Source organism: Marmota monax, unplaced genomic scaffold (assembly GCF_021218885.2).
Source record: "Marmota monax isolate L192 unplaced genomic scaffold, Marmota_monax_Labrador192_F-V1.1 WCK01_AAM20220418_F8-fsc00142, whole genome shotgun sequence".
NCBI lineage: Eukaryota > Metazoa > Chordata > Mammalia > Rodentia > Sciuridae > Marmota > Marmota monax.
In genome coordinates this window covers 1,011,942-1,038,829 of record NW_026692025.1, presented here as the reverse complement: position 1 = coordinate 1,038,829, position 26,888 = coordinate 1,011,942, and the positions used below count along the sequence as shown (strand labels likewise).

The 26,888-nt window shown below is 39.4% G+C and overlaps 1 protein-coding gene across 4 annotated transcripts in view; it reads right to left on the bottom strand.

Annotated features, from left to right (window-relative positions):
• Positions 1-26,888, bottom strand: part of Gab3 (GRB2 associated binding protein 3) — a 63,704-nt gene that overhangs the window by 9,426 nt on the left and 27,390 nt on the right. For 2 of the 4 annotated variants that reach the window (XM_046452518.2, XM_046452512.2), the window contains exons 2-8: positions 23,005-23,308; positions 19,996-20,215; positions 18,998-19,476; positions 17,746-17,801; positions 16,990-17,209; positions 15,180-15,261; positions 13,991-14,093 (exon numbers count right to left, since the gene is read on the bottom strand). In XM_046452518.2, coding sequence (XP_046308474.1) covers positions 13,991-14,093; positions 15,180-15,261; positions 16,990-17,209; positions 17,746-17,801; positions 18,998-19,476; positions 19,996-20,215; positions 23,005-23,308 — 1,464 coding nt within the window. The remainder of the gene's footprint in view (positions 1-13,990; positions 14,094-15,179; positions 15,262-16,989; positions 17,210-17,745; positions 17,802-18,997; positions 19,477-19,995; positions 20,216-23,004; positions 23,309-26,888) is intronic. The other 2 variants (XM_046452525.2, XM_058582290.1) reach the window with 1 other exon arrangement.

Sequence of the window (26,888 nt, the reverse complement as noted above, 5' to 3'; positions counted from 1 at the left end):
GGTTATTATGAAAAATGGGGAAATAACAAGTGTTGGTGAGGATGTGGAAAAATTGGAACACTTGTTCATTGTTGGTAGAAATATACAATGGTGTAGACATTGTGGAAGGCAAGTTTGTTCATCCTTTCAAAAAACAGAATTACTATATGATCCAACAATTCCACTTCTAAGTATATTTTCAAAAGAATCAAAAATAGGAACTCAACTAAGAACAAGTATACCCATGTTCATAGCATCATTATTCATAATAGCCAGAAGGCAAAATGAACTAAATTTCCATCAGTAGATAAATGGATAAACACATGTGATATAATCCATATTATCAATTATCACATTATTTAGTCTTAAGAAATTAAATTCTGATATATGCTACAATTAAGGTGAATCTTAACACTATGCTAAATAAACGAAGGCAGACACAAAGGTACAAATATTGTATCATTCTACTTTTATGAGGGCCCTACAATAGGCCAATTCAGAGACAGAAAATAGTAGAGAGGAAGGGGAAAGTTACTGTTTAATGGGTTTACAAAGTTTATGCTTGAGATAATTAAAAAGTTCTCAAAATGGATAGTGGTGATGGTTATACAACTTATGAATGTATTTATTGCCACTGAATTGCATACCTAAAAATGGTTAAAACAGAAAAATTTATGTTCTGTATGTTTTGCTAGAGTAAAAATATTTTAAAAACTGTAAAAGAATATTCATGATGGTTCTAATTTTCCCCAAACTCAAAATAATGGATTTATCCCTTAGTGTATAAGTGGATAAAATGTGGTACATGCATACAATGAAATATTACTCAGCAATAAAACAGAAAGAAGTACTGACACATATACAAATTTGGTGAATTATTCTGAGTAAAATAAGTGAACCTTATATGATTCTATTCTTTTTTTAAAAAAGAGAGAGAATTTTTTAATATTTATTTTTCAGTTTTTGGTGGACACAACATCTTTATTTATTTTTATGTGGTGCTGAGAATCGAACCCAGCGCGCATGCCAGGCGAGCACATTACCACTTGAACCACATCCCCAGCCCAATGAATCTATTCTTGTGGCATTCTTGAAAAGACAAAATGATAGGAATGAAGGACAGATCAGCAGTTATCAGGGGTTAAGGGTAGAGGGAGGGTGTGGCATAAAGGAGTATTTTGAGGTGATGGAACTACTATGTGTCATGATTGTGGTGGTTACACAAATTTACATATACAGAGAACTATACACCAAGACAGTAAATTGCACAGATTTAAAATCTTAGAAATATTATAAAACTATAATAATAATGTGATATTTAAGAGTCTAGAATTCAACTATAAAGCTCTTACAAAACTGTTGAAAATTATAGGGATTGAAAAATTGATAGAGGAGAAATTGCACAAATTAAAACTATGCTTTGCTCTTTTAAATTTTCTATAAGTTTATAAACATTTATAGAAGGATTGTTATGGCTTGGATCTTGAATATCTCCCCAATCTCATGTGTTAAAAGCATGGTCCTCATTGCACTGAGGTGCAGAAGCAAGATTTCTAAGCAATGATTGGATCACGAGGACTCTATTAATCAATCTATTAATTATTAATCTATTAATTAATCCATTGATAGCTGGATCAACTACTGGGAGGTGGACCCTAGATAAAGGAAGTAGGTCACTAGAAACATGCCTGAAAGGGTTTATTTTCTCTCTGCTATCCCTCTCCTTCTTACCTGTCATGAACTGAGCACCTTTCCTCTGCCACACCCTTCTGCAATGATGTTCTGCCTCATCTCCAAACAATAAAGATGCCCAACCATGGACGGAGACATCCTAAACTGTGAGCTAAAAGAAACCTCTTCTTCTATAAGTTGTTCTTGTCAGGTATTTTGGTCAAAGTAATGCAAAGCTTCCAGCACAAGAATATACAGTATATCTTGTATAGCAATAAAACAAAACTTGTATTTTAGTCCCTGACTTTAATTTTTACAATCAGATCAGAACTTTACCTCAAAAATGCATATGATTATGTGCAAAATTAAAAAATAAATCATATTAGTTCTGAATACTATATAAGGCTGCTATGTGGCACATGGGAAACTGTAAATGAAAGTCACTTGACACAATCTTATTACTGGTTTTAAAAAAGGAATTGATAAGATAGTTTTTCAAAATTTTTTATGGTGATTCCCTCCAAACTACCTTCAGTTAGTGTTCCTGGCTCTTCACATGCTCTGTCCTATTGCCTAATAATGCATGCAGCCAGCCATTGATCAGTGATTACAAACTCAGGCAAGCAAGGAATTTGAAACTGCATTGTTAATGAAACAGGTATTTCTCACAACTGCAAAGAACAAAAGTAAACTGCTTGTATCTGGAATGAGTCTGTACTCATTTCGAATAGGTTATAGGATCACTATCCTTTTCTATTCTCTGGAGACAAAGCACAGCTGTTCAGCATCATTTACAGGAGTGTCTTCTTGTGGAAGTTTCCCAAGGGCCATTACTAAGTGTGAAAAATATTGAGAAGAACATATCAAATTTGTAGATGAGTCATTTACATCTGCATATAGTTAAGTGTACTTACAACACAATTTTATCAAATAAAAAGGCAAAATAAACCATTTAATTATTTATTTCTGGAGAGTATCATTTTTAAGTGTCCAATTACCCTTTATCTTTATGTATAGGTGGATAGGATTGTCTTCTGATGAGCATACACCCATAGTGCTTTGAATATCTTCCTTCTAAGATATTTTGTTTCAAAATTTCATAGTTCAGATGGAGAACAAATGGTAGTTCATAGGAACCCACAATATCACAGCAGCTATATGAGACTGAATTAAATCAACAGCTCTGTAGTAGAACATTGAAGTAGGGAGACTGTTGGAAAATGATCATAGGCAACTCAGAGAACTAACAACCTTGTGAAAGCCAACAATATCAGTTTCCAGAAGATAAAGAAAATTAAAAAGGAATAGATGACAGCAGTGTTGTGTGCATGGTAGTCAGTGAGGGAGGGGAAGCTCTTCCCTAATGAGCCAAAAGAATTCTCCCACTGACCTTAAGATAAACAGGTTCTGCTAGGGATGTAGCTCAGTTGGAAGAGTGCTTGACAAGCATGCACAAGGCCCTGGGTTCAATTCCCAGCACCACACATACACACACAAAGATAAACAGGTGATGCTGTCAAAAAAAAAAAAAAACACAACCTTAAAGTTTGAGCAGAAAATAAGCTCAGATAAGCCCAGCAATCTCCATCAGAGACAGAGAAAGGGGGAAAGTGGTGAAAGCTTAAAATGATGTGAAAATCTAAAAGCTACTGACAAATTTCTAGACACGTAAGACCTACCCAAATTGAAGTGAGAGGATACACAAAACCTAAACAGAGAAATATCAAAAAATAAGATTGACACAGTAATAAAAAATATCTCCCAACAAAGAAAATCTGGGACCAGATAGATTCTCAGCTGAGTTCTATAAAACCTTTAAAAGGAGCTAATGTGAATCCTGCTGTTACTATTCCATGAATTAGAAAAAGAGGGAACATTTCCAAATTCATTCTATGAAATCAGTATCACTCTAATATGATATCCCATTAAAAATACATCAAGTAAAGAAAACTACAGACCAGTACTCCTGAAGAACATAGACACAAATATTCTTGATAAAATATTAGCAACCTGCTTCCAAAAACGCATTAAGAAGATCTTATACCATAATCAAGTTGGTTTTATCCCAGGGATGAAAAAAAGATTTTACATATGCAAATCAATATGTGTAATTCATTACATAAATAAAATTAAGGACAAAAATCACATGATCATCACAATAGATTCACAAAAATTCTTTTACAAAATTCAGTAACAATTCATGATAAAATCAATGAAGAAACTAGGGATAGAAAAAACTTACCTCAATATCATAAAAGCTATAAATGAAAAAGCCAAAGCCAATATCATAATGAATGGGAAAAAACTGACAGCATTTTCTTTAAAATCTGGGACAAGACAAGGATGTCTACCATCACCACTTATATTCAATATAGTACTTGAAGTTTCAGCCAGAGTACTTAGGCAAGAGAAGGAAGTAAAAGGAAACAAATAGGAAAGGAAGAATTCAAATGCTATGGCTTGAATATGAGATGTCTCCCAAAAGCTCCTATATTAAAAATACAGGAATATTTAGAGGTGAAATGATTAGATTATGAGAGCTGTAGCCTAATCAGTCCATCCTAGTTTGAATGAAGTAACTGGATGGTAATTGCAAGCAGGTGGGGTGTGGCTGGAGGAGGCAGATCACTGGGGATATGTCCTATGAAATGGTTTACATATGAGATGTTCCCCCCTCAAAGCTCATGTGTAGGACAATGCAAGAAGGTTTAGAGGTGAAATGATTAGGTCACAACAGCTTTAACCTAATCAGTAAATTAATCGACTGATGGGGATTACCTGGGTGGTATCTGTTAAGGGCATAGGATGTGGATAGAGGAGGTGGGTCCCTGGGAGAGTGCCTTTAGGGTTTACATTTTGTCCATGGTGAGAAGATCTCTTTATTTCCTGGTTGCCATGTCTTGAGCAGCTTTGCTCCACCACACTCTTCTGCCATGATGCTCTCAGCCCAGAGCAACAATCAGCCATCTATGGACTCAGACCTCTGAAATTGTGAGCCCCAAATAAATGTTTCCTCCTCTACACTGTTCTTTTTGGTACTTTTGGTCACAGCAGTAAAAAAGCTGACTAGAACACCTTAGAAAGTTGTGTCTTCTCTGCTTCCCCTTACCCACTCTCTCTGCTTTCTGGCCACCACAAGCAGAGCCACAGTCCTGTGTCACACCCTTCTACCATGAGGTCCTGCTTTACCTTGAACCCAGAGCAATGAAATCACTCAACCATGGACTGAACCTCTGAAACCACAAGCTGAAATAAACTTTTCTTCTTCTAAGTTGTCCTTGTCAGGTATTTTGGTCTGAGCAACAAAAAGTTAACATATCAAATTATCACTGTTTACAGATGAAACGATTGTAGAATTTTGTCACAAGAAATTCTACCAGAAGACTTTTACAGCTGCTAAACAAACTCAACAAAGTAGCAGGATACAAAATAACATCTTTCTTATACTCCAATAATGAATCTGCTGAGAAAGAAATCAGGAAAACAATTCCATTCACAATAGCCTCAAAAAATCCTTCAGAATAATTCTAACAAGAAGGCTAAATACCTCTACAATGAATATTATAGAACATGGAAGAAAGAAATTGAAGATGTGAGGATACTGAAAAATCTCTCATGCTCTTGGATAGGCAGAATTAATATTATTAAAATGGACCTATTACCAAAAGTGATATATAGATTCAGTCCAATCCCCATCAAGATACTAATGGCATTCTTCAACAGAACTAGGAAAAATAGTCTTTAAATTCATATGCAGGCTCAGCAGTAGAGCACTTGCCTAGCAAATGTGAGGCCCTGGGTTCAATCCTCAGAACCACATGAAAATAAATAAATAAATAAAGGTATTGTGTCTGTCTGCAATTAAAATATGTTTAAAAAATAAATTCATATGGAAGCTGGTTGCAGTGGTGCATGCCTATAATCCTAGTGGCTCAGGAGGCTGAGGCAGGAGAATTAAACAAGTTCAAAGCCAGCCTCAGCAGCTTAGCAAGGCCCGAAGCAACTTTGAGATGCTGTCTCAAAATAAAAAATAAAAAGAGCTGTGGATGTAGCACTGTGGTTAAGCACCCTTGGGTTCAATCCCTGGTACCAAAAACAAAAACAAAAAAATCATATGGAAGAATAAAAGTCCCAGAATGGTCAAAGTAATTCTGAGCAGTATGATCAATGCTTCAGGCAACATATTTCCCAGCTTGAAATTATACTAGAGAGCTATAAGTAATGAAAATTGCATGGTACTGGAATAAAAACATGCATGTAGATCAATGGAATAGAATAGAAGTTTCAGAGACAAACCCACACAGATGAAGTTATCTGATCCTGACAAAGAAGCCAAAAACATACAGTAGAGAAAAAAAAAAAAGCTTTCTTAGCAAATGCTGGGAAAGCCAGATATGTATATATGGAAAAATGATATTAGATCCATACCTGTCACCCTGCATAAAAGTCAACTCAAAGTGATTCAAAGACAGGAATTAGATCAAAAACCCTGCAAATGTTAGAAGAAAACACAGGGTCAATACTCCAAGATATGGGTGCAGGCACTGACTTCCTCAGTAAGACTCCTAAAGCTTAGAAAATAAAACCACTTAGAATGGCAATCATCAAGAATACAAATAACAAGCTGGGCATGGTGGCACATGCCTGTAACCCAAGGGGCTGAGATTAGGGGGATCACAAGTTCAAAGCTAGCCACAGCAACTTAATAAGGTCCTTAGCAACTGAGACTCTGTCTCAAAATAAAATATAATAAAAAGGGCTGAGAAGGGCTGGGGTTGTGGCTCAGTGGTAGAGTGCTTGCCTTACATGTGTGAGGCAATGACTGGTTTTCAATTCTTGGCACCACATAAAAATAAATAAAGATATTGTGTCCATCTACAACTAAAAAATATTTTTTTAAAAAAAGAGCTGAGGATATGGCTCAGTGCTTAAGTACCCCTGGGTTCAATTGAAGGAAGAGGAGGAGGAGGAGGAGGAGGAGAAAGAGGAGAAGAGGAAGAAGAGGAAGAGAAAGAATAGGAGGAGGAAAAGGAGGAAGAGAAGAAGGAGGAAGAGGAGGAGGAAGAAGAAAAATAATAATTGCAGGTTAGAATGTGGAGGAAAAGGTACACTAGTACACTTACATTATTGGTAGGGCTGCAAACTAGTATAACCACTCTTGAAAGCTATATAGAAATTCATCAGTAGACTAGGAATGAAACTACCATCTGATCCAGCTACTCCACTCCTGGGTATTTATCCAAAAGAACTAAAATCAGCATAATATAGTGATATATGCATACCAGTGTTCATAGCAGCAGAATCCATAATAATCAAGATATGGAATTATCCTAGGTGCCTGTCAACAGATGAATGAATAAAGAAAATGTGGTGTATATACACCATGGAATATTACTCAGCTATATAAAAATAATGAAAATGTGTCATTTGCAGGAAAATGGATGGAACTGGAGAACATTATGGTAAGAGAAATAAGCTATACTCAGAAATTAAAGGGTCATATGCTTTCTTTCATATGGAGAAGATAGGGAAAAAAACAAAGGGGAAAAGAGGGATACCATGAAAATAGAATGGATACCAATAGAGAAGAAGAAGGGGACCCAGGGTAGGGAGGAGGATAGGGAAAGAAAAAGTACTAGGGAATGAAATTGAGAAAATTATGTTATGTGCATGTGTGAATATAATACAATGAATCACAGTGTTGTGTATAATTATAATGTACCAATAATTTTTTTTTAATTTTTTTATTGTTGGTTGTTCAAAACATTACAAATTTCTTGACATATCATATTCCACACTTTGATTCAAGTGGGTTATGAACTCCCACCTTCACCCCATACACAGATTGCAGAATCACATCAGTTACACATCCATTGATTTACATATTGCCATACTAGTGTCTGTTGTGCTCCGCTGCCTTTCCCATCCTCCCCCCTCCCCACCTCTCCCCTCCCCTCCCCTCCTCTCTTTCTACCCCCTCCACTGTATAACCCTGAGGGTCTCCTTCCATTTCCATGCATTTTCCCTTCTCTCTCCCTTTCCCTCCCACCTCTCATCCCTGTTAAATGTTAATCTTCTTCTCATGCTCTTCGTCCCTACTCTGTTCTTAGTTACTCTCCTTATATCAAAGAAGACATTTGGCATTTGTTTTTTAGGGATTGGCTAGCTTCACTTAGCATAATCTGCTCTAGTGCCATCCATTTCCCTGCAAATTCTATGATTTTGTCATTTTTTAATGCAGAGTACTACTCCATTGTGTATAAATGCCACATTTTTTTTTTATCCATTTGTCTATTGAAGGGCATCTAGGTTGGTTCCACAGTCTTGCTATTGTGAACTGTGCTGCTATGAACATCGATGTAGCAGTGTCCCTGTAGCATGCTCTTTTTAGGTCTTTAGGGAATAGACCGAGAAGGGGAATAGCTGGGTCAAATGGTGGCTCCATTCCCAGCTTTCCAAGAAATCTCCATACTGCTTTCCAAATTGGCTGCACCAATTTGCAGTCCCACCAGCAATGTACACGTGTACCCTTTTCCCCACATCCTCGCCAGCACTTGTTGTTGTTTGACTTCCTAATGGCTGCCAATCTTACTGGAGTGAGATGGTATCTTAGGGTGGTTTTGATTTGCATTTCTCTGACAGCTAGAGATGGTGAGCATTTTTTCATGTACTTGTTGATTGACTGTGTGTCCTCCTCTGAGAAGTGTCTGTTTAGGTCCTTGGCCCATTTGTTGATTGGGTTGTTTGTTCTCTTATTGTCTAATTTTTTGAGTTCTTTGTATACTCTGGATATTAGGGCTCTATCTGAAGTGTGAGGAGTAAAGATTTGTTCCCAGGATGTAGGCTCCCTATTTACCTCTCTTATTGTTTCTTTTGCTGAGAAAAAACTTTTTAGTTTGAGTAAGTCCCATTTGTTGATTCTAGTTATTAACTTTTGTGCTATGGGTGTCCTATTGAGGAATTTGGAGCCCGACCCCACTGAATGTAGATCGGAGCCAACTTTTTCTTCTATCAGACGGCGTGTCTCTGATTTGATATCAAGCTCCTTGATCCATTTTGAATTCACTTTTGTGCATGGCGAGAGAAAGGGATTCAGTTTCATTTTGTTGCATATGGATTTCTAGTTTTCCCAGCACCATTTGTTGAAGATGCTATCCTTCCTCCATTGCATACTTTTAGCCCCTTTATCAAATATAAGATAGTTGTAGTTTTGTGGATTGGTTTCTGTGTCCTCTATTCTGTACCATTGGTCCACCCGCCTGTTTTGGTACCAGTACCATGCTGTTTTTGTTACTATTGCTCTGTAGTATAGTTTGAAGTCTGGTATCGCTATACCGCCTGATTCACACTTCCTGCTTAGCATTGTTTTTGCTATTCTGGGTCTTTTATTTTTCCATATGAATTTCATGATTGCTTTCTCTATTTGTACAAGAAATGCCATTGGGATTTTGATTGGCATTGCATTGAACCTATAGAGAACTTTTGGTAATATCGCCATTTTGATGATGTTAGTTCTGCCTATCCATGAACAGGGTATATTTTTCCATCTTCTAAGATCTTCTTCTATTTCTCTCTTTAGGGTTCTGTAGTTTTCATTGTATAAGTCTTTCACCTCTTTTGTTAGGTTGATTCCCAAGTATTTTATTTTTTTTGAAGATATTGTGAATGGAGTGGTTGTCCTCATTTCCATTTCAGAGGATTTGTCGCTGATATACAGGAATGCCTTTGATTTATGCGTGTTGATTTTATATCCTGCCACTTTGCTGAATTCATTTATTAGCTCTAATAGTTTCTTTGTAGACCCTTTTGGGTCTGCTAGGTATAGAATCATATCATCTGCAAATAGTGATAATTTAAGTTCTTCTTTTCCTATTTTTATGCCTTTAATTTCTTTCGTCTGTCTAATTGCTCTGGCCAGTGTTTCGAGAACTATGTTGAACAGAAGTGGAGAGAGAGGGCATCCCTGTCTTGTTCCATATTTTAGAGGGAATGCCTTCAGTTTTTCTCCATTCAGAATGATGCTAGCCTGAGGCTTAGCATAGATTGCTTTTACAATATTGAGGTATGTTCCTGTTATCCCTAGTTTTTCTAGAGTTTTGAACATAAAGGGATGCTGTACTTTGTCGAATGCTTTTTCCGCATCTATCGAGATGATCATATGGTTCTTATTTTTAAGTCTATTGATGTGGTGAATAACATTTATTGATTTCCGTATATTGAACCAGCCTTGCATCCCAGGGATGAATCCTACTTGATCATGGTGCACAATTTTTTTGATATGTTTTTGTATCCGATTCGCCAGAATTTTATTGAGGATTTTTGCATCTAGGTTCATTAGAGATATTGGTCTGTAGTTTTCTTTCTTTGAAGTGTCTTTGTCTGGTTTAGGTATCAGGGTGATGTTGGCCTCATAGAATGAATTTGGAAGTTCTCCCTCTTTTTCTATTTCCTGAAGTAGCTTGAAAAGTATTGGTATTAGTTCTTCTTTAAAGGTTTTGTAAAACTCTGCTGTATACCCATCCGGTCCTGGGCTTTTCTTAGTTGGTAGTCTTTTGATGGTTTCTTCTATTTCCTCAATTGATATTGGTCTGTTTAGGTTGTCTATATCCTCCTGACTCAATCTGGGCATATCATATGACTTAAGAAATTTATCGATGCCTTCACTATCTTCTAATTTATTGGAGTATAAGGATTCAAAATAGTTTTTGATTATCTTCTGTATTTCTGAAGTGTCTGTTGTGATATTGCCTTTTTCATCCCATATGTTAGTAATTTGAGTTCTCTCTCTTCTTCTCTTCGCTAGCATGGCTAAGGGTCTGTCGATTTTGTTTATTTTTTCAAAGAACCAACTTTTAGTTTTGTCAATTTTTTCAATTGTTTCTTTTGTTTCGATTTCATTAATTTCAGCTCTGATTTTAATTATTTCTTGCCTTCTACTTCTTTTGCTGTTGTTTTGCTCTTCTTTTTCAAGGATTTTGAGATGAAGTGTGAGATCATTTATTTGTTGGTTTTTTCTTTTTTTAAGGAATGAACTCCAAGCAATGAATTTTCCTCTTAGAACTGCTTTCAATGTGTCCCATAGATTCCGATATGTTGTGTCTGTGTTTTCATTTATCTCTAAGAATTTTTTAATTTCCTCCTTGATGTCTTCTATAACCCATTGATCATTCAGTAACCTATTGTTCATTCTCCAAGTGATGTATGCTTTTTCCTTCCTTCTTTTATCGTTGATTTTCAGTTTCATTCCATTATGATCAGATAAGATGCATGGTATTATCTCTACTCCTTTATATTGTCTAAGAGTTGCCCTGTGACATAATATATGATCTATTTTTGAGAAGGATCCATGTGCTGCTGAGAAAAAAGTGTAACTGCTTGATGTTGGGTGGTATATTCTATATATGTCAATTAAGTCTAGGTTATTAATTGTGTTATTGAGTTCTATAGTTTCCTTATTCAACTTTTGTTTGGAAGATCTGTCCATTGGTGAGAGAGGTGTGTTGAAGTCTCCCATGATTATTGTATGGTGGTCTATTAGACTCTTGAACTTGAGAAGAGTTTGTTTGATGAACATAGCTGCACCATTGTTTGGGGCATAAATATTTATGATTGTTATGTCTTGTTGGTGTATGGTTCCCTTAGGCAGTATGTAGTGTCCCTCTTTATCCCTTTTGATTAACTTTGGCTTGAAATCTATTTTATTTGATATGAGTATGGACACTCCTGCTTGTTTCCAAAGTCCATATGAGTGATATGATTTTTCCCAACCTTTCACCTTCAGCCTATGTATGTCTTTTCCTATCAAATGCGTCTCCTGTAGGCAGCATATTGTTGGGTCTTGTTTTGTGATCCATTCTACTAGCCTGTGTCTCTTAATTGGCGAGTTTAAGCCATTAACATTTAGGGTTATTATTGAGATGTGGGTTGTTCTTCCAGCCATATTTGTTTATTTCTGTTACTAAACATGGTTTGTTTTCCTCTTTGATTATTTTCCCCCCTTTACTGTCCTACCTCCCACTGTTGGTTTTCATTGTTATTTTCCATTTCCTCTTCCTGTAATGTTTTGCCAAGGATGTTTTGAAGAGATGGTTTTCTAGCTGCAAATTCTTTTAACTTTTGTTTATCGTGGAAGGTTTTAATTTCATCTTCCATCCTGAAGCTTAATTTCGCTGGAAACACAATTCTTGGTTGGAACCCATTTTCTTTCAGTGTTTGAAATATGTTATTCCAGGATCTTCTAGCTTTCAGAGTCTGTGTTGAAAGATCAGCTGTTATCCTGATTGGCTTACCCCTAAATGTGATCTGCTTCCTTTCTCTTGTAGCTTTTAAAATTCTCTCCTTATTCTGTATGTTGGGCATCTTCATTATAATGTGTCTAGGTGTGGATCTCTTATGATTTTGCACATTCGGCGTCCTGTAGGCTTCTAGGATTTGGGAGTCTGTCTCATTCTTCAAGTCTGGGAAGTTTTCTTGTATTATTTCATTGAATACACTGCTCATTCCTTTGGTTTGGAGCTCTGTACCTTCCTGTATCCCAATGACTCTTCAGTTTGGTCTCTTAATGTTATCCCATATTTCTTGGATGTTCTGCTCATGGTTTCTTAACAGTCTTGCTGAGCTGTCTATGTTCTTTTCCAGTTGAAATACTTTGTCTTCATTGTCTGATGTTCTATCTTCTAAGTGTTCTACTCTGCTGGTAGTATTCTCCATTGAGTTTTTAAGTTGGTTTATTGCTTCCTGCATTTCTAGGATTTCTGTTTGTTTGTTTTTTATAACCTCTATCTCCCTGTATAGTTGATCCTTTGCTTCCTGGATTTGTTTGTGTAATTCGTTGTCGAAGTGATCTTTCATTGTCTGATTTTGCAGTTTAATGTCTTCCTTGATACTCCAGATCATCTGAAGCATGTATATCCTGAATTCTTTATCTGACATTCCATCTGCTGCAGCTGTTACCTCTTCTAAAGTTGCGTTGACCTGCATTGCTTGTGGTCCTTTCTTTCCTTGTCTTTTCATACTGCTTGCGTTTCTTTCCTGCAGGCGCGGGCGGCGGCTCTGCTCTCTCCTTATTCCAATTGGGGTGTCGTGACTACCACGCCGGCAGGTCACTGGGCCTGTTCTGGGCGCTGGCGGCAGCTCTGTTCTGCCCCTACTCCAATTGGGGTGACGAGTGTACCACGCCGGCAGGCCACTGGGCCTGATCCGCCAGTCGGTTGCAGGTTTGCCGACCCTGCAGGCGCGGGCGGCAGCTCTACTCTGCCCCTACTCCAAATGGGGTGATGTGTCTGTCGTACCGGCAGGCCACTGGGCCTGTCCCACTGGTCGGTCGCAGATCTGCCCACCTTTCGGGCACGGGTGGTGGCTCTGCTCTGCCCCTACTCCAACTGGGGTGTCGTGACTACCCCACCGGCAGGTCGCTGGGCCTGTTCCTGGCACGGGCGGCGACTCTGCTACCACGCCGGCAGGCTCCTGGGCCTGATCCGCCGGTCTGTCGCAGGTCTGCCTACCTTGCAGGCGCGGGCGGCGGCTCTGCCCTGCCCCTCCTACCACGCCTGCGGACCGCTGTGCCTGATCTGCAGGTTGGTCACAGGTCTGCTCACCCTGTGGGCACGGGTGGCGGTTTCTAATGTACCAATAATTCATTTTAATTTCATAGTTCATACAGAAGTTCTCTCTAGAGTTCCCTACATTTCCAAATTGCAGAATGGGCACAATTGTTGTTAAAGTGTCCATTAATAGCCAGAGGTACTAAAAGCATCTTCAAAACCCCACACTCTCAATAGACCCCAAGGTGAAGAGAACAGAAGAGACAATAGGGCAAAAGGGAGACATTGTAACTCTTGAATTGTGGGGTTAATCAAAAGATAGAGTTGTCAGGTCTATGGAAATACCCTACAGAGGAGAGTTTCCAGGGGCTACAACACACCAGGAAGATTTGGAGGCAGGTGTTCTAGTAAAAGGAAGCATGTACTATTTGTATTTTACAGCCTAGACTCTGACATCCAGGGGATCACAAACCAACCTATTGGATTCAACCATGACACCCACATCCCTGGTGAAAGAAATTGCTAGCATCTTCCCTTCCCCATAATACAGGCCTGAACCCTACGTTCTTCTGAATAGTGTGGCTTTAAAATAGTATGATTAGCTGAATATTGCAGAAATAAAAAAAAAACAGCTTCAAATTGATTTGTTTCCAATCTAGAAAAGTTATGACATGGTTTTACAATCAAGTAATTGTTTTATGTTTGCAGAGATTTCTGAGGGATGTGTTTTCTTTATAATAAACTCACAAGAGTATATATACTGGGATAAGTAAAAGAATGTGAAAATATAGGATTACCATTTGGATGTAGTTTTCTTCCTCCTCTCTGGAAACAGGACTGGCAAAAAATCTTGTAGGATTAATACCATTTCTTTCTGGAGAGAGAAAGCTGGTTCGATTGCTAAGAAGAAAAATACAGATGAGGTCAAAGCAATGTCTTACAGCTGCTCTGAAAGGCAGCCAGGAACTGACATGGCCCCATGGGGCTTCAGTCTTCCCCTTCCAGACACAATTTCCTTCCGGCCCAAGCAGTTCCTAAAGAAACAGAGACTGTGCAGCAGCTCTGTCCCACTTGTGGAGCAAATGGCTCCCACTTCCTTTTTCCCAGGCCCTCCATATGACATAGGTCATGAACTTACTAGAAACAGACCAAGGCATCATATCATTTAGCAAAAAATACTTCTCTGTGACCCTTTTGTTTCCAAAGAAACTAGGAAAAGTAAGAAAGTGTTGCCATTCCTTTTTGATAGGATAACAAGAACTGTAAATCACCTTCAATTCTACTCCTGAGTCAGAAGCACAAGCTGTCTCTGAAGTTTTGCCTGGAAATACACCTCCCTGTGCAATTCTGATTCACAAAGTGATTGTCTTATGGCATTTAGACTGAACTAGGAAACCCTAGGGCTAGCCTCAGGACTCTGAAAATTCAACTCATAAAAGGTACAGATACATTTTTGAGCTTGTCTATCCAACCTGTGAACCACTCACAAAGTTGAACTTCTGGAAGTTCAGCTGGTAGTACTGGCTCTGCCCCCTGGGCCATAACTGATTCCACTTTGGCTGGGCAACATAATTCTGTCCTCTCACAAAATCTGACTTGATATTGATAAAGAGCTCATCTCTGTTAGCACTGGAATTGAGGCATATAAATAAGCTCAGGAGCTATTGTACCACTATCTTTAGCCATAGAAATTATGCAACAAAGAAAATAGCTCTACAAAGACAAAGAGATAAGCAGATATGAATGGAGAGGTAAATGTGAGAGAAGAGAGAAGATGCCTTGAGTTCTCGATAGCACTCCAATTCCTGATTCCAGTATCCCAAGAAACCCAGTCATATTCCTTCCTTTGTGATATGTAAGTCATCTTTAGCTCTTGATAATAAACCAGGTTGTCCTTTAGCTTAGGCAAGATCAAATGGGCATCAACAATAAGAAACCTAATTAAGTTTGGATATGTCTAGGCTCCTTTAACAATCAGTGGTTTACCAAGGCACCGTGTGGGTCCTGGTTAAAGATGTATGTTCCCGGATGGTGGAGAGGTTTCTCAGGTCCAGGGGAGGTGGCCGTGCTACAAGACAATACACAGTATGATTAGTTCTTAGAAATTCAAAGCCATAATCCAAAGAGTGTAAAACCATGACATTTTCTTTTCCTGGCACAGCAGATCCAAACTTGCCAAGAGAAAGCACTGATAGTGATTGTGAATTTCACTATCTTACTCTTCTCTGACTCCATGTGAGTAAGGTCTGCTACCTAGCAAATGGTCTGGGCTGGAAAGTTCACATGAGTCATGAAGTCCCTGTGGGGAAGGTCTCTCCTGGAAGCATGACATCTAGGTGTTGGGTTCACCCACCAGCTATCTCCTGGCTTCACCACTTGCCCTTTCCCACCTGGGTGCAAAGATCATCCCAGAACCAACCCCTCCTGGCCCAGCTGTCTATCTTTGCACCTACCTGCTAAATATCCAATCCTAAGCCTATCAAACATCTTCTTTCTGCCATTCTCTATATGACTGCACTGCTGAAAATAGTGACCAGCAGCCATGCATGGTTATTTACACCACAATATATATAAATTTATTGAAATTTAATAAAAATAAAATTAAGTTCCTCTGCCTCGCCATTCTCATTGCAAATGTTCAATAGCAATGTTTGCATTATCACAGATAGTTCTGGTCAATGGCACTGCTATAGAAAATTAATTGAGCAAAACAATAATACATACTTTCAAGTTACAAGTCCCTGTGAAATTGTTTCTGGCCAGAATGGACAGGCTATTTCCTCTGCACCTCATAAGACAGGGTCTGTTCTCCTATTTAGTACTGACTTCATAATTCTGCCTTTCCCTCTAGATGGTTTTTACATATCTGCCTCTCATCTTTGCATCCTCCCCAGGCACAGTGCTGTACCCATGGCCAATGCTGTGAAAAGTGCAAATGTGGTCTGACTCAGACTCAAGTGTATCTGACTGGAACAGAGAAGGCATGAGTAGGAACCTTAGTTAGCAGCTTTGGGCATGGACACCTGAAGTGACAGTTTTACTCAAAAGCAATTAAAGGTATGAGCAGACCAGATAGAATATCAGACCTCAGAGTCATTGCACCAAATGATTTCTTAAAATCACATAATCTACTGGGAAGGTGAGGGTGGGTAAAACTGAAATTACTTCACCCTGCCTTTTCTCTTTCTATCTTCAATTTTTCTGTCTGTCCATGCTGCTGAGCATACCAGAGAGGCTGCTATATTCATACAGGAGCTACAAGGTGCCCTGTGCACACAGGAGTCAGACTGATAATTATAGAAGTTCTCTCCCATCCCCAATCACCTGTGCTGATGGGCATACACAGAGCAGTGAGTGATAAATAATATTTGACCATGAAGGATATTAAGGAATTGGTGTCAAAGGTCATTCTTGGCTGCCTTCCATAAGGCTGGCACTGTTATTACATTTAGTGTTGCATGAATGAGGAGATGTCAGGTGGGTTCCATTCAGACCCATCATCACATATCCCTGGGACTTTATTAGGGAAACAGACAAAGATGAGCTCTCTGGAATGAACTTAGCTTTGTAGGATGCATTTGCTGGTCCACAGTACCTACAATTTCTCTGATTCCTTTATCATGACAATCTGCAGCAGCAGGTGCCCTCAATCTCCCCATTCTATTCCAGCCATTTCTTTCATATCCTTATGTTTTGCAGCTCTCTGACATGGTTTTTCTAGTGCTTCCTTCCCAAGAAAAGTTAGGAAGGACCTTGCTCCCCTTTTTTACACAGCAGGCCTATTTAAGTGCCTTACGTTTCCTCTGAGGTTTGAGATCTCTATTCACTGGTGGAGGCTCTAAGTCTGCAGGTAGCTCAGGCAGTGGGCTTGAGATGCTTCCTGAGCTCATAGGGATGTAGTCATCCTGGCTGCAATGGGGTCCAAGACCAGAGGCAATGACCTGGGGGCTCATGGGCACATAGCTGTCTTCGGCACTGGTTGAAGCTGGGGGATACATCAGGGAGAACCTGCAGGGCTGCAAGAAAACAGGTCATGGAAACCACCACCAGTGGACATCAAGGCTATGCATATGGTTTTAGTTTCAGATTACCCAAGAATGACTCTGAACTTCCTCAGGAAAGTTAGAAAAGCCTCTACCCAAGGATCTGCCTCTGGACCTAATGTGTGAGTACTGGTGATAATCTCCTAGATCTGATGGTGGAAGACTGAGAGTTATGAATTCATACAAATATTTTTGGTATGATATTTTAATTAAAAACATCAGAGCCCTTATGGAACACAGAGTTCAGAAGTTCCCAAACCAGTTCAAGTCTTAAAGAGAGACTAGAAAGGTTCTCAGAGATTCAGATTGCTGAATATCAAAAGAATTGAAAGGAACATATATTGGGCTGGGGATATAGCTCAGTTGGTAGAGAGTTTCCCTCACATGCACAAGGCCCTGGGGTCAATCCCTAGCACCACAAAAAAAGAAAAAGGAAAAAAAGGATCATATATGAGTCAGGCTACTTTTGATTAAATTGAGTCTTGAAGGAACCCAAGTGTCAAACTTACCAGATTTAAACTAAGCCGCTTGTCTCGGTGTCTTAAGGATTGGCATTCTACCTCAGCTGCAAGAAACAAGTCAGACTGGTGAGAACTGCAGGAAAACATCAACTGAAATTAGAATCTAAGTCCTTGTACACCCCAGGGACCTGTACTCAGCATCAGAGAGGTAGAACAATAAGCTTTACACGTTCCCCTGCTTTTACTCATCCCTGTTGTTTTGGTGTTTGTTTCATGGTCAAAATCCTATTTTAATTAGTTTTAATCTTTGTTTGCTGTCATGTAAAAGAACACAACCTAGCTATTTGTGTTCATACTGACATATCAAATTACTTCATTTTATTCTTAAATCTCAGACTATTGGTTCATTTTCATACTCCATTATTCTACTGACTTTATTCATTTCACATTATAACATATGCTTACCTATTCTTTCATTTTTACTTTTGTCACTGTTCACACATTAGCACATTAAGACCTGTTGTGTGATTGGCATATATCCATTTAACAGGCATTGTCAGAAGGAAGTGAAGTGTATAATGATCACATCTCTAGGAACCCTGAAGGAGGTCTGTGTCAGAGTGACTTCCTCAGTCAGAATGAGAGATTTCAAAATGAATTTGCATTCTTTGTACTCTCTGTAATTCCTTTAAAACATAGCCTTGGTAGATAGTGTGGTGTGTGGGTGATTACATTTGGATAAATGGAGAGAAACAGTGAGAGTTTTTGTTGTCTGTCTGAGAGATGGGCTGACATGAAGGAAAGGCTTAGGTTGGTCAGTTCATGCAGGAAGATGAAGAAATCCAGAGAAGCTAGTAAAGAAGAGGTACCAAAAAGCCACACTGAGGATGCTGTGTGGACTTGCATTGAGCACCTTCTGAAGGCTACAGAGACCCCAAGTGTGTCCCCAAGTGACCCAAACAAACATCAGAAGCTCAGTCTCAGGTGGAAGGCCTACTACATGGTCAAGGACTCACATAGGCAAGCCAATCTCAAGGGACCAGGGCTCCAGCTTTTTTTATCTTTTATGACAATCTAAATATCTCTGGAAGCCAAATTCAAAGGAGGGGGTCGGGGACCCAGAATCAGGACAGTGCTGCCCTCCAGCTGTGCACTTCCTCCAAGGTCTCCATTAGGAGATAAGACTGGTTTGAGCAAGGAAAGTGGGAAAAGTCCTCATATGGACACAAGGTGTGACAAGGATCCAGGCAGGGAAGTCCAAATTTTTCTCTGTACCTGAATCTTAGGATCTGACTCTTACCTTTCCAGGTTCTCATGTGGTCTAAACCAGAAAGAGAGATTCTTCTTGGCACAAGAGTGCATTCTGGTTTCTTGCTGGTGCTGTGCCCACTCCACAGGTGCTGCTCCTCTTGGCGCCGTTCAGAGAAATGGCTTGGTTTAGGAGGGCGGGGAGGTGGAGTGTTGGATACATCTAGTTGTTTTGCTGCGCAGGGCAAGGAAAGTTGACTTTTTTCTACTTGAATGGTGGAATTTAAGGATGTTTCCAGCAATGAGGAAGAAGACAAGTGGTCCCTGGAAGGCCCATTGATTTCTCTATTCCAGATCATAATAGCCTGGGACCTCATGGAAGATGCCTCCTGAGATCCATTCCCATGGCGTGAGAAATGGACCAAGTTACTGGAGGGTAGTGGCTGCAGGCCATCAACAAAAACATCATCAAATGAAGTCTGTTCCAGTGAGCGGTCTGAGTTTGACCAGCTATCACATCTGGTGGGAAGACTGAGGGAAGAAAAACATGTTAAGTTTGACTGAAATGTAGCCAACCACCCACCACAAAACCCATGCTAGCCTCATTCCCACTCCTCCAATACCAGCTTTTGTTCTACTTGTAGAGCTACATTCCCTCTAAAATGCTCAGGATTTTTGCAGCAACCCTTTGATGCAAAAAAAAAAAAAAAGTTTATTATTTTTTTTCATCCTGTAAGCATCAGATACATATGAAAATGTAAGGTTAGAAATGAAAGCCACAATGCTGAAATGTATGAGTCATTTTGTTTAGTATCTGGCATGCTTCATCTTTCATAGTGGCTGATAGTGATCTGTCCATACCTTAGCACTGGCAAGAAGAGAGGTGAGAGCAGACACACCCACTAGGAAACACTCCCACTAAACAGACTGATTTGAAGGCACATTGAGTATATCTCAGAGACAGATTCTGCAGGAGAAGGCAGTGTGGGCTCTGTGAACAGAGGACAGCATGCTAGGAGATAGGGCTCAGAGGCCCAGGTGTAAGCATACCTGGCATGGTGCAGTCTTCCAGTCTCACAGTTGGACAGAACCAGATAATCAGGAAGGAAGAGAAACTCTGACTCACTTCTGGTTTCCTCAGTGGCTATGGTATTAGTGTTTGGGTCATCTCTTGGCAAGGAGGAGCTGGCAGCATGGACAGTATGAAGGGAGTTGGCAGAGGATGGTTGGAGGGAGGAGGGCATGTAAGAGAGGCTCTCCATGGAATCTGCTGGATTAAATCATTTCCCAGGTTAGTGTTTTAAGAATGGCTATAACATTCACTTGAAATTTCTCAAACAGCATCTAAGAAGCCAAATAGAAGATGCAAATCACAGCTGGTGTTTGTACTGATGGAAGAGACCATTTCCCCAAGCTATAAACAATGTCTGGGAAAGAAGGCCAATGTTCCAAGAATAAAGTGTTGAATCCATTAAGAGTAAAAACAAAACAAAACAAAACAAAAAAAAACCCAAGTATTCTTGGCCTAAAATTCTGCAGATAGTCTACAAACTGCTTTTTTATGGCCCTACACAGCAGCCCTGTATCACTGTTTATCTACCCAACAAATATACACATATATGTATTTATGCATAACAAATCTATATGTATATACTTACATATGCACTTATGCATGTATGTACTTATGTCTATCTATCTATAATCCCTGCTATTGCACATACTACGTGACCAGAATTGTTCTAACCCTCATCAAGCAGCTGAGACAAAGGCTCTGCCCTTACTGGAGTTCACATTCTAGCAGAGGAGACAGACAAATAACATTTACATTAAGAATCATGCTAATAATTGTTAGATGTAAAGGGAAGTGACAAAACACGTTGTTGTGATAACTGCAAAAGCCTGTGTTACTCAAGGAGTCTAACATTCTCCCATCACTTAAGAATATGGCCCTCAAGATGAATTTGGATCAGGAGCCAATAAGACCTTCAGATCAGAAAAGACCAATGAAAGCCTACATTTATTTTTCCTTTGAGCCAAGTTGGTAGTGCAGGATTCCTGAGTCAGAGTGACCCTGAACTGCCTCTAAGCTGTACTACCTGGCCATTGGGACCTTGAGCATGTTACAATTTGCCTTCTTCAAGTTTCTTTCTCTGTAGAGTGGACATGATAACACATATGCCATAGAACCAGTAAGGGGATAAGATAACTTAATATGCAAAAACATTTTAACAGAGCTACTAGCCAGGACACACACAGTGTGTTGACTATTCTATAGTTGCTTAAGACAAAACCAAATTCTATGTAGTCATTCCTCCTTATTTGCTGTTTCACTTTCTGCAGTTTTTTTTTAAAGAGAGAGAGAGAGAGAATTTTTTAATATTTATTTTTTAGTTTTCGGCGGACACAACATCTTTGTTTGTATGTGGTGCTGAGGATCGAACCTGGGCCGCATGCATGCCAGGCGAGCGCGCTACCACTTGAGCCACATCCCCAGCCCTCACTTTCTGCAGTTTCAGTTACCTGCAGTCAACCTTGGTCTGAAAATATTAAATGGAAAGTTCCAGAAATACAAAATTCATAAGTTTTCAATTGTGGGATATTCTGAATAGTATAATAAAATATCATATCATTCTGTGCTCCTGGAACATGAATCTGTACTAGTTTTGCTGTTGCACCTCAAACTGCAAAAGTTATGGTCATGATCATAGTATATAAGTGCTTAGTTAAGATGGAAAAGGCGGGGCCAGGGTTGTGGCTCAGTGGTAGAACACTCACCTACCATGTGTGAGGCACTGGGTTCGATCCTCAGCACCACATAAAATAAATAAATAAAATAAAGGTAACGTGTCCAACTACAACTAAAAAATAAAAATTTAAAAAAGATGGAAAAGGCATTAAACTTGTGTATGTATATATAGGAAAAATGGTGCATGTATGTATGTGTATGGTTTGCTATTATCTGCAATTCCAGGCATCCACTGGGGGTCTTTGAAATGTACCTCCCACAGAAAAAGGAGGATTATTATATGTGAAAAGCCACAAGAAAGTCACTCTGCCATGGTTTTCAAATGAAGTGGACTCTGTCCTCATATTCTCATAAAAGCCAAGAGTGTGAAAGAGGAGGTTTCTGGCTTTCGGCTTCCTTGAACCTCATACCAGGGCAGGCTTTCTGATTTTTGTCTGGTATCTAACTTACTCCTGTTCCTCTTGGGTCACTGGGGTAACTCTTGGATGTGAAACAGACTTTGCAAGTAAGCTTTACCTATTATACCAAGGATAAAGAACTTACCATCATTTCATTTCCTGTTACTTGAGCACTCTCAAAGTTCACCAATGTTATTCAATAGCCTCACTCAATAAATAAGCTTCTCCAATTCGTGAAAAGAAAAGGACTTTGTCCTTAGAGAAGGCGGTAGAGGTAGAGTAAGACCTAACTCTGACTGTCCATCGCCACCTAGTGTTACAATGTAGATATTTCAGTAGCAAATGGTGAAAGTGACTACTGAAATGTTGAAGCAACTGTAGACCAGAGGATTTAGGGGCAAAATTTTGTCTACTAGACAAAGAAGCTAAAAGGAAATTCTGAATAACATATTTTCAGGATCAGAGCATGGAGCAATAAATGAGAGCTCAACAACAAAATCTATGACGGGAAGGGAATTATGATCCTAGGTTATATCTGGCATATTACATGGGAAGGGTAAAGTGTGTGTATGTGTGTGTGTGTGTGGGGGGGGCTCCTCCTGGGTCAATTTCTTCCATAGCCCTGAAATGGATCAGAGAAAACTTATAGCTTATTTTCCCTGCAGAGACCTGGAATGCTCAGTGTATGGACAGGCTCTGCCTTTCATATTTGGACCTGAATCCTAGAATTAGGTGAAAGAGGGCAATTTCCACTATTGTACTGAATTAAGTAGGAATACCTCTGATATAAATTAGCTAAAGTTCCCTCAAGGAGAAAGGCTTGGCACCTTTCAACATTTTTCTGCATTAGCTTCTCCAATGGGCACGGCATCCCAGGCCACCCCTTAGCACACAAGACACCAACTCTGCTCTTACCTGCACTGCCCTCCATGTGGCCAAGGTTGCAGACCTGACTGATGCTGTGCACCCACACCTGCATTTCTTCTTCAGTCTTGGCCACCAGGTAGAATGTACGGGAAGTAGTCTTGACAATGAATACAAAATTGTTCTGAAATTCCTTCCGAACAAAGCTGGGGCCCACATGCTTCCACACAGCACACTCGCTGAGGTCTATCACACGTATTGGCTTGCTGGAGTGCTTGTTCCGGTAGTACTCCAAGACGTCAGGATTGCCACTCATGCGTCCCCGCCGGAGCACAAACCAGCGTTTGCGCCAGGCCTGCAGAAGCAATTCAACAAGGAATTACCAGACTAACTTCTCCTACTTCTTGGACTCTGCCAAGAACATATGTTGTGACAAGGATAGTAGGAAAGAAGCAAATCAGCCATTCCAATAATGAGATACTTTGTATTAAAGGACGAGGGCCTGTCTTATGTCTGCTTTATTGAATGCTTTTGAGGAAGGGTCACTTTTGGAGAGTTTAGCAATGCAAATTCATTCCCACAGTTTGGAGAAGGAAGTAAAGAGCCTTTTTGAGTTCCCCATCTTCTTATATTTAGGAACCCCTCTCTCATTATATGCCACTGGACCAGCCTGCATGGATTGTGCTTACTGTCTGCTGTAGCCTCAATTGGGAATTGGGCATAGAGAAGGGTAACAGACCAACAGCAAGTCTTTCTTCAACTGGAAACTCAATTTTGCAGTTGGCAAACGCCAGGGGAGAGATTTATAGGTCTGTGGTTTTCTCTCCCATGCAGTGGCATGTGTGACAGCAGGAAGTACGGGGTTCTGCCAGAAGGCATGGTGACCAATGGGACAGGAAGTCTTTTGTATCTCTAGATTAATTTGTGCCTGACACTTTTATAAGCCCACCAGCTCTTACCAAGAGGCCCAGGAAAAAGAAAAAGACAGTTGGAGTGTTCTCAACTTCCTCCCTGCTCAGACAACGTGAGATCTGAGGTGGCAGAGAATCCAAAGAAGCAATGAAAAGTGAAAGCAAAGGTCAATTGTTACAAAAGACCCATGAGTATGCCTCAGAACAAAAATTCCTTTTGAGGTCATGGCAAGGGGCAGTGAACAGAAGGAGGTCAGCCACTCTATGTTGGGTTAGGGCAGGTAAACCCCAACTTGGTTCTGCCTTTACAGGAATATAAAGCTCTGAGAAGAGGTTTGGCCCTCAGGGGTTGGAAAAGGCAGTGTGGTTAAGTCTATGTTTTTAAGACAAAAGAAATAATAGTATGTTTGTATGCTCATGGAGATTACCTAAGAGGCAAAGAAAAATGAATGACTTAATAAACTTGTATTGCTCTGGGGTTAGAAGCACAAAAGGTGGGAAACTTGGGTTTTTGACATCAACTAGGGCAAAGTGGAGTTGAAATAAGTCATGTGTGCCTGCTGACAAAAGTATCCATGATGGGCTGAGGTACCCCAAACTTTCCAAAGGTCACTTTGGTGGGGAAATGTGAAGAGGAACTCTGTTGCATTTACCAAAAAATGGTTCCAAAAGAGGATGTTGAACTAAGCACAGAAACGAATTTCATGTTAACTGCTCTCAGTGCAAGAGGGAGAATGATAGATAAGTTTTTGTGTCATTCACTCAACAGTGAAACTATCAATAGCCTACTAATATGCAGGACACTGTGCAGATAGATACTGGGGAAGCCAAGCTGAGCAAGCCACAGGCCCTACCGCACACAGTCTTGAGCAGGGGAAGCAGGCAGATGGATAAGCAGACAATTTCAGTCAGTGAGATAAGTGCTATGATAGGGAAAACCAAGATGCTATGAGAACAAACAAAAGAGACATCTCTGTGAGATCAGTGGTCTGGGGAGGCTTCCAGGAAGAAGTGGTAGCTAAACTGAGACTGGCAGGGCAGAGAAAGGAGCTTGTGCAAAGGCATCAAGATGGAAAAGCTCTGTGTGAGTAGTTCAGCAGAGCTGGATGGCTGGTGTGTGGGCAGAAAAGAAAAAGAATAATCACACAGGAACTCAAATAGGATGTCATGCAATCTGGATGCTAAATTATGCAAAATCACCATCATGGCCTCCTTTAGGTTCTTACATCTCTACCTAAGAGCTATGATTATTGTCAAAACAGAAAAAAAAGCAACCTTGGAGCTCTTTGCTAAGGAGGTCAAAGGCCCAGGCTCTTCAATGGATAAATGACAAGAAAAAACTTCTGCACAGTAAAGGAATTAATCAACAAATTAGATGGCAACCTATGAGCTGTGAAAAATATTTGCAAACCACATGTCTGATAAGGGTTTCATATGTGAAACTGATAAAGAATTCTTAGAACTTATTAACACAAAACAAATAATACAATTAGCAAATGGATAAAAGACCTAAACAGAAATTTCTACAAAGAAAACATTTGAATGCCCAAAGGAAAAGAAATCAGCACTTTTCTAAACATATCTGCACTACGTGTTCACTCTAGCATTATACACAATAGCCAAGGTATGGAAACAATGGAAATGTACATAAACAGGTGAATGGATAAATAAAATGTGGTATGTACATGCAGTGGAGTACTATTCAGCCTTAAAAGGGAAGATCATAGCGTTTGGTACAACCTGGATGGACTTGGAGAATATTATACCAGGTGAAATAAGCCATACACAAAAAGAAAAATATTGTATGAGATCACTTATATGTGGAATCCGTTTTTAAGAAATACAGGGAGATACTGAAACAAAAGGCTTAGGAGGAAATGGGGTGATGCAGGTCAGAGGATACAACCTAGCAGATAGAATGAATACGTCTAGAGATTTAATGTATAAAATGAGGACTCTAGTTTAAAATTTTATTGTATTAAGGATTTTTGTTAAATAAGTAGAATTTAGCTGTTCTTGTCACTAATAAAATAATGATATGAGATGATAGATATGGTAATATGCCTCACTATGGTAACAATTTTACTATCATAGCATCATGCTATAAACTTGAATATACACAATAAACTTCATTTTTAAAAAGAAAGAAAAATAACAGAACAGAGGAATAATCTATAGATTAAATGAGATTTCAAAGATATCAAATTATTAAGAATGTGTCTAGGAGATGTTCATGAGAGTAATAAAAACAAAAAATGCAAAGAAGAGATTTCTGTACAGGTCAGAACAGTAGCTTCTGGTTGGTAATTACAACAAGATTCACCCAATAATAATAATTGTTTGTCTTGGTTATTATTTGTAATATTTGTGAATTGCAATATTTGTGCTTTCTTTTATGAGTAAAAAAAAATTAAACAACTCCTGAAAACAGGGAATATTCATAGAGTCATTTGGTAAATATTTACTGAGTGTCAACTATGTGTCAGGTACTATGCATGTAAATGAAAAGACATGCCATGGTTTTTAGGGAGTCAGTTAGCTCATAGACTGAGGAAGGAAGTACTTGGTCTGAGCTTATGGTCCAGCATAAACTGATGGGCATGAGGATGGGTATCGAGGTGTAAATAAGAGACAAGTCTAGATCCAAGAAGTTCAGAGATGGGTCAGGAGTTATAGAGAGCAAAGGATAGAGGTAAGTAGTTTGGAACAGAAGGTGTGAGAACCTGAGGATGTGAGGGCTGCCCACTCTTCTTCTTGGCGAAACGTTAACATTTGATAAATGTAGGAGTGCTGCACTTCACCTTCTCTCCTCAGGCCCCCTCTGTTGAGAAGGTCATAAGTGACATGGCAAGCCAAGTTGGAAAAGGGTGAGGTCTACAGTTTAGAAGAGAAATGAAGATGAACCTAGGTCGAGTGAATCTAGAAAGCAGAATCACTATGCAAACAAGTACCTACAACTAAAACTCAGAGAAGCAAAAGGATGGTTGGTGTTGAATTGAAAGTCTGGAAACCTGCATTTCAATT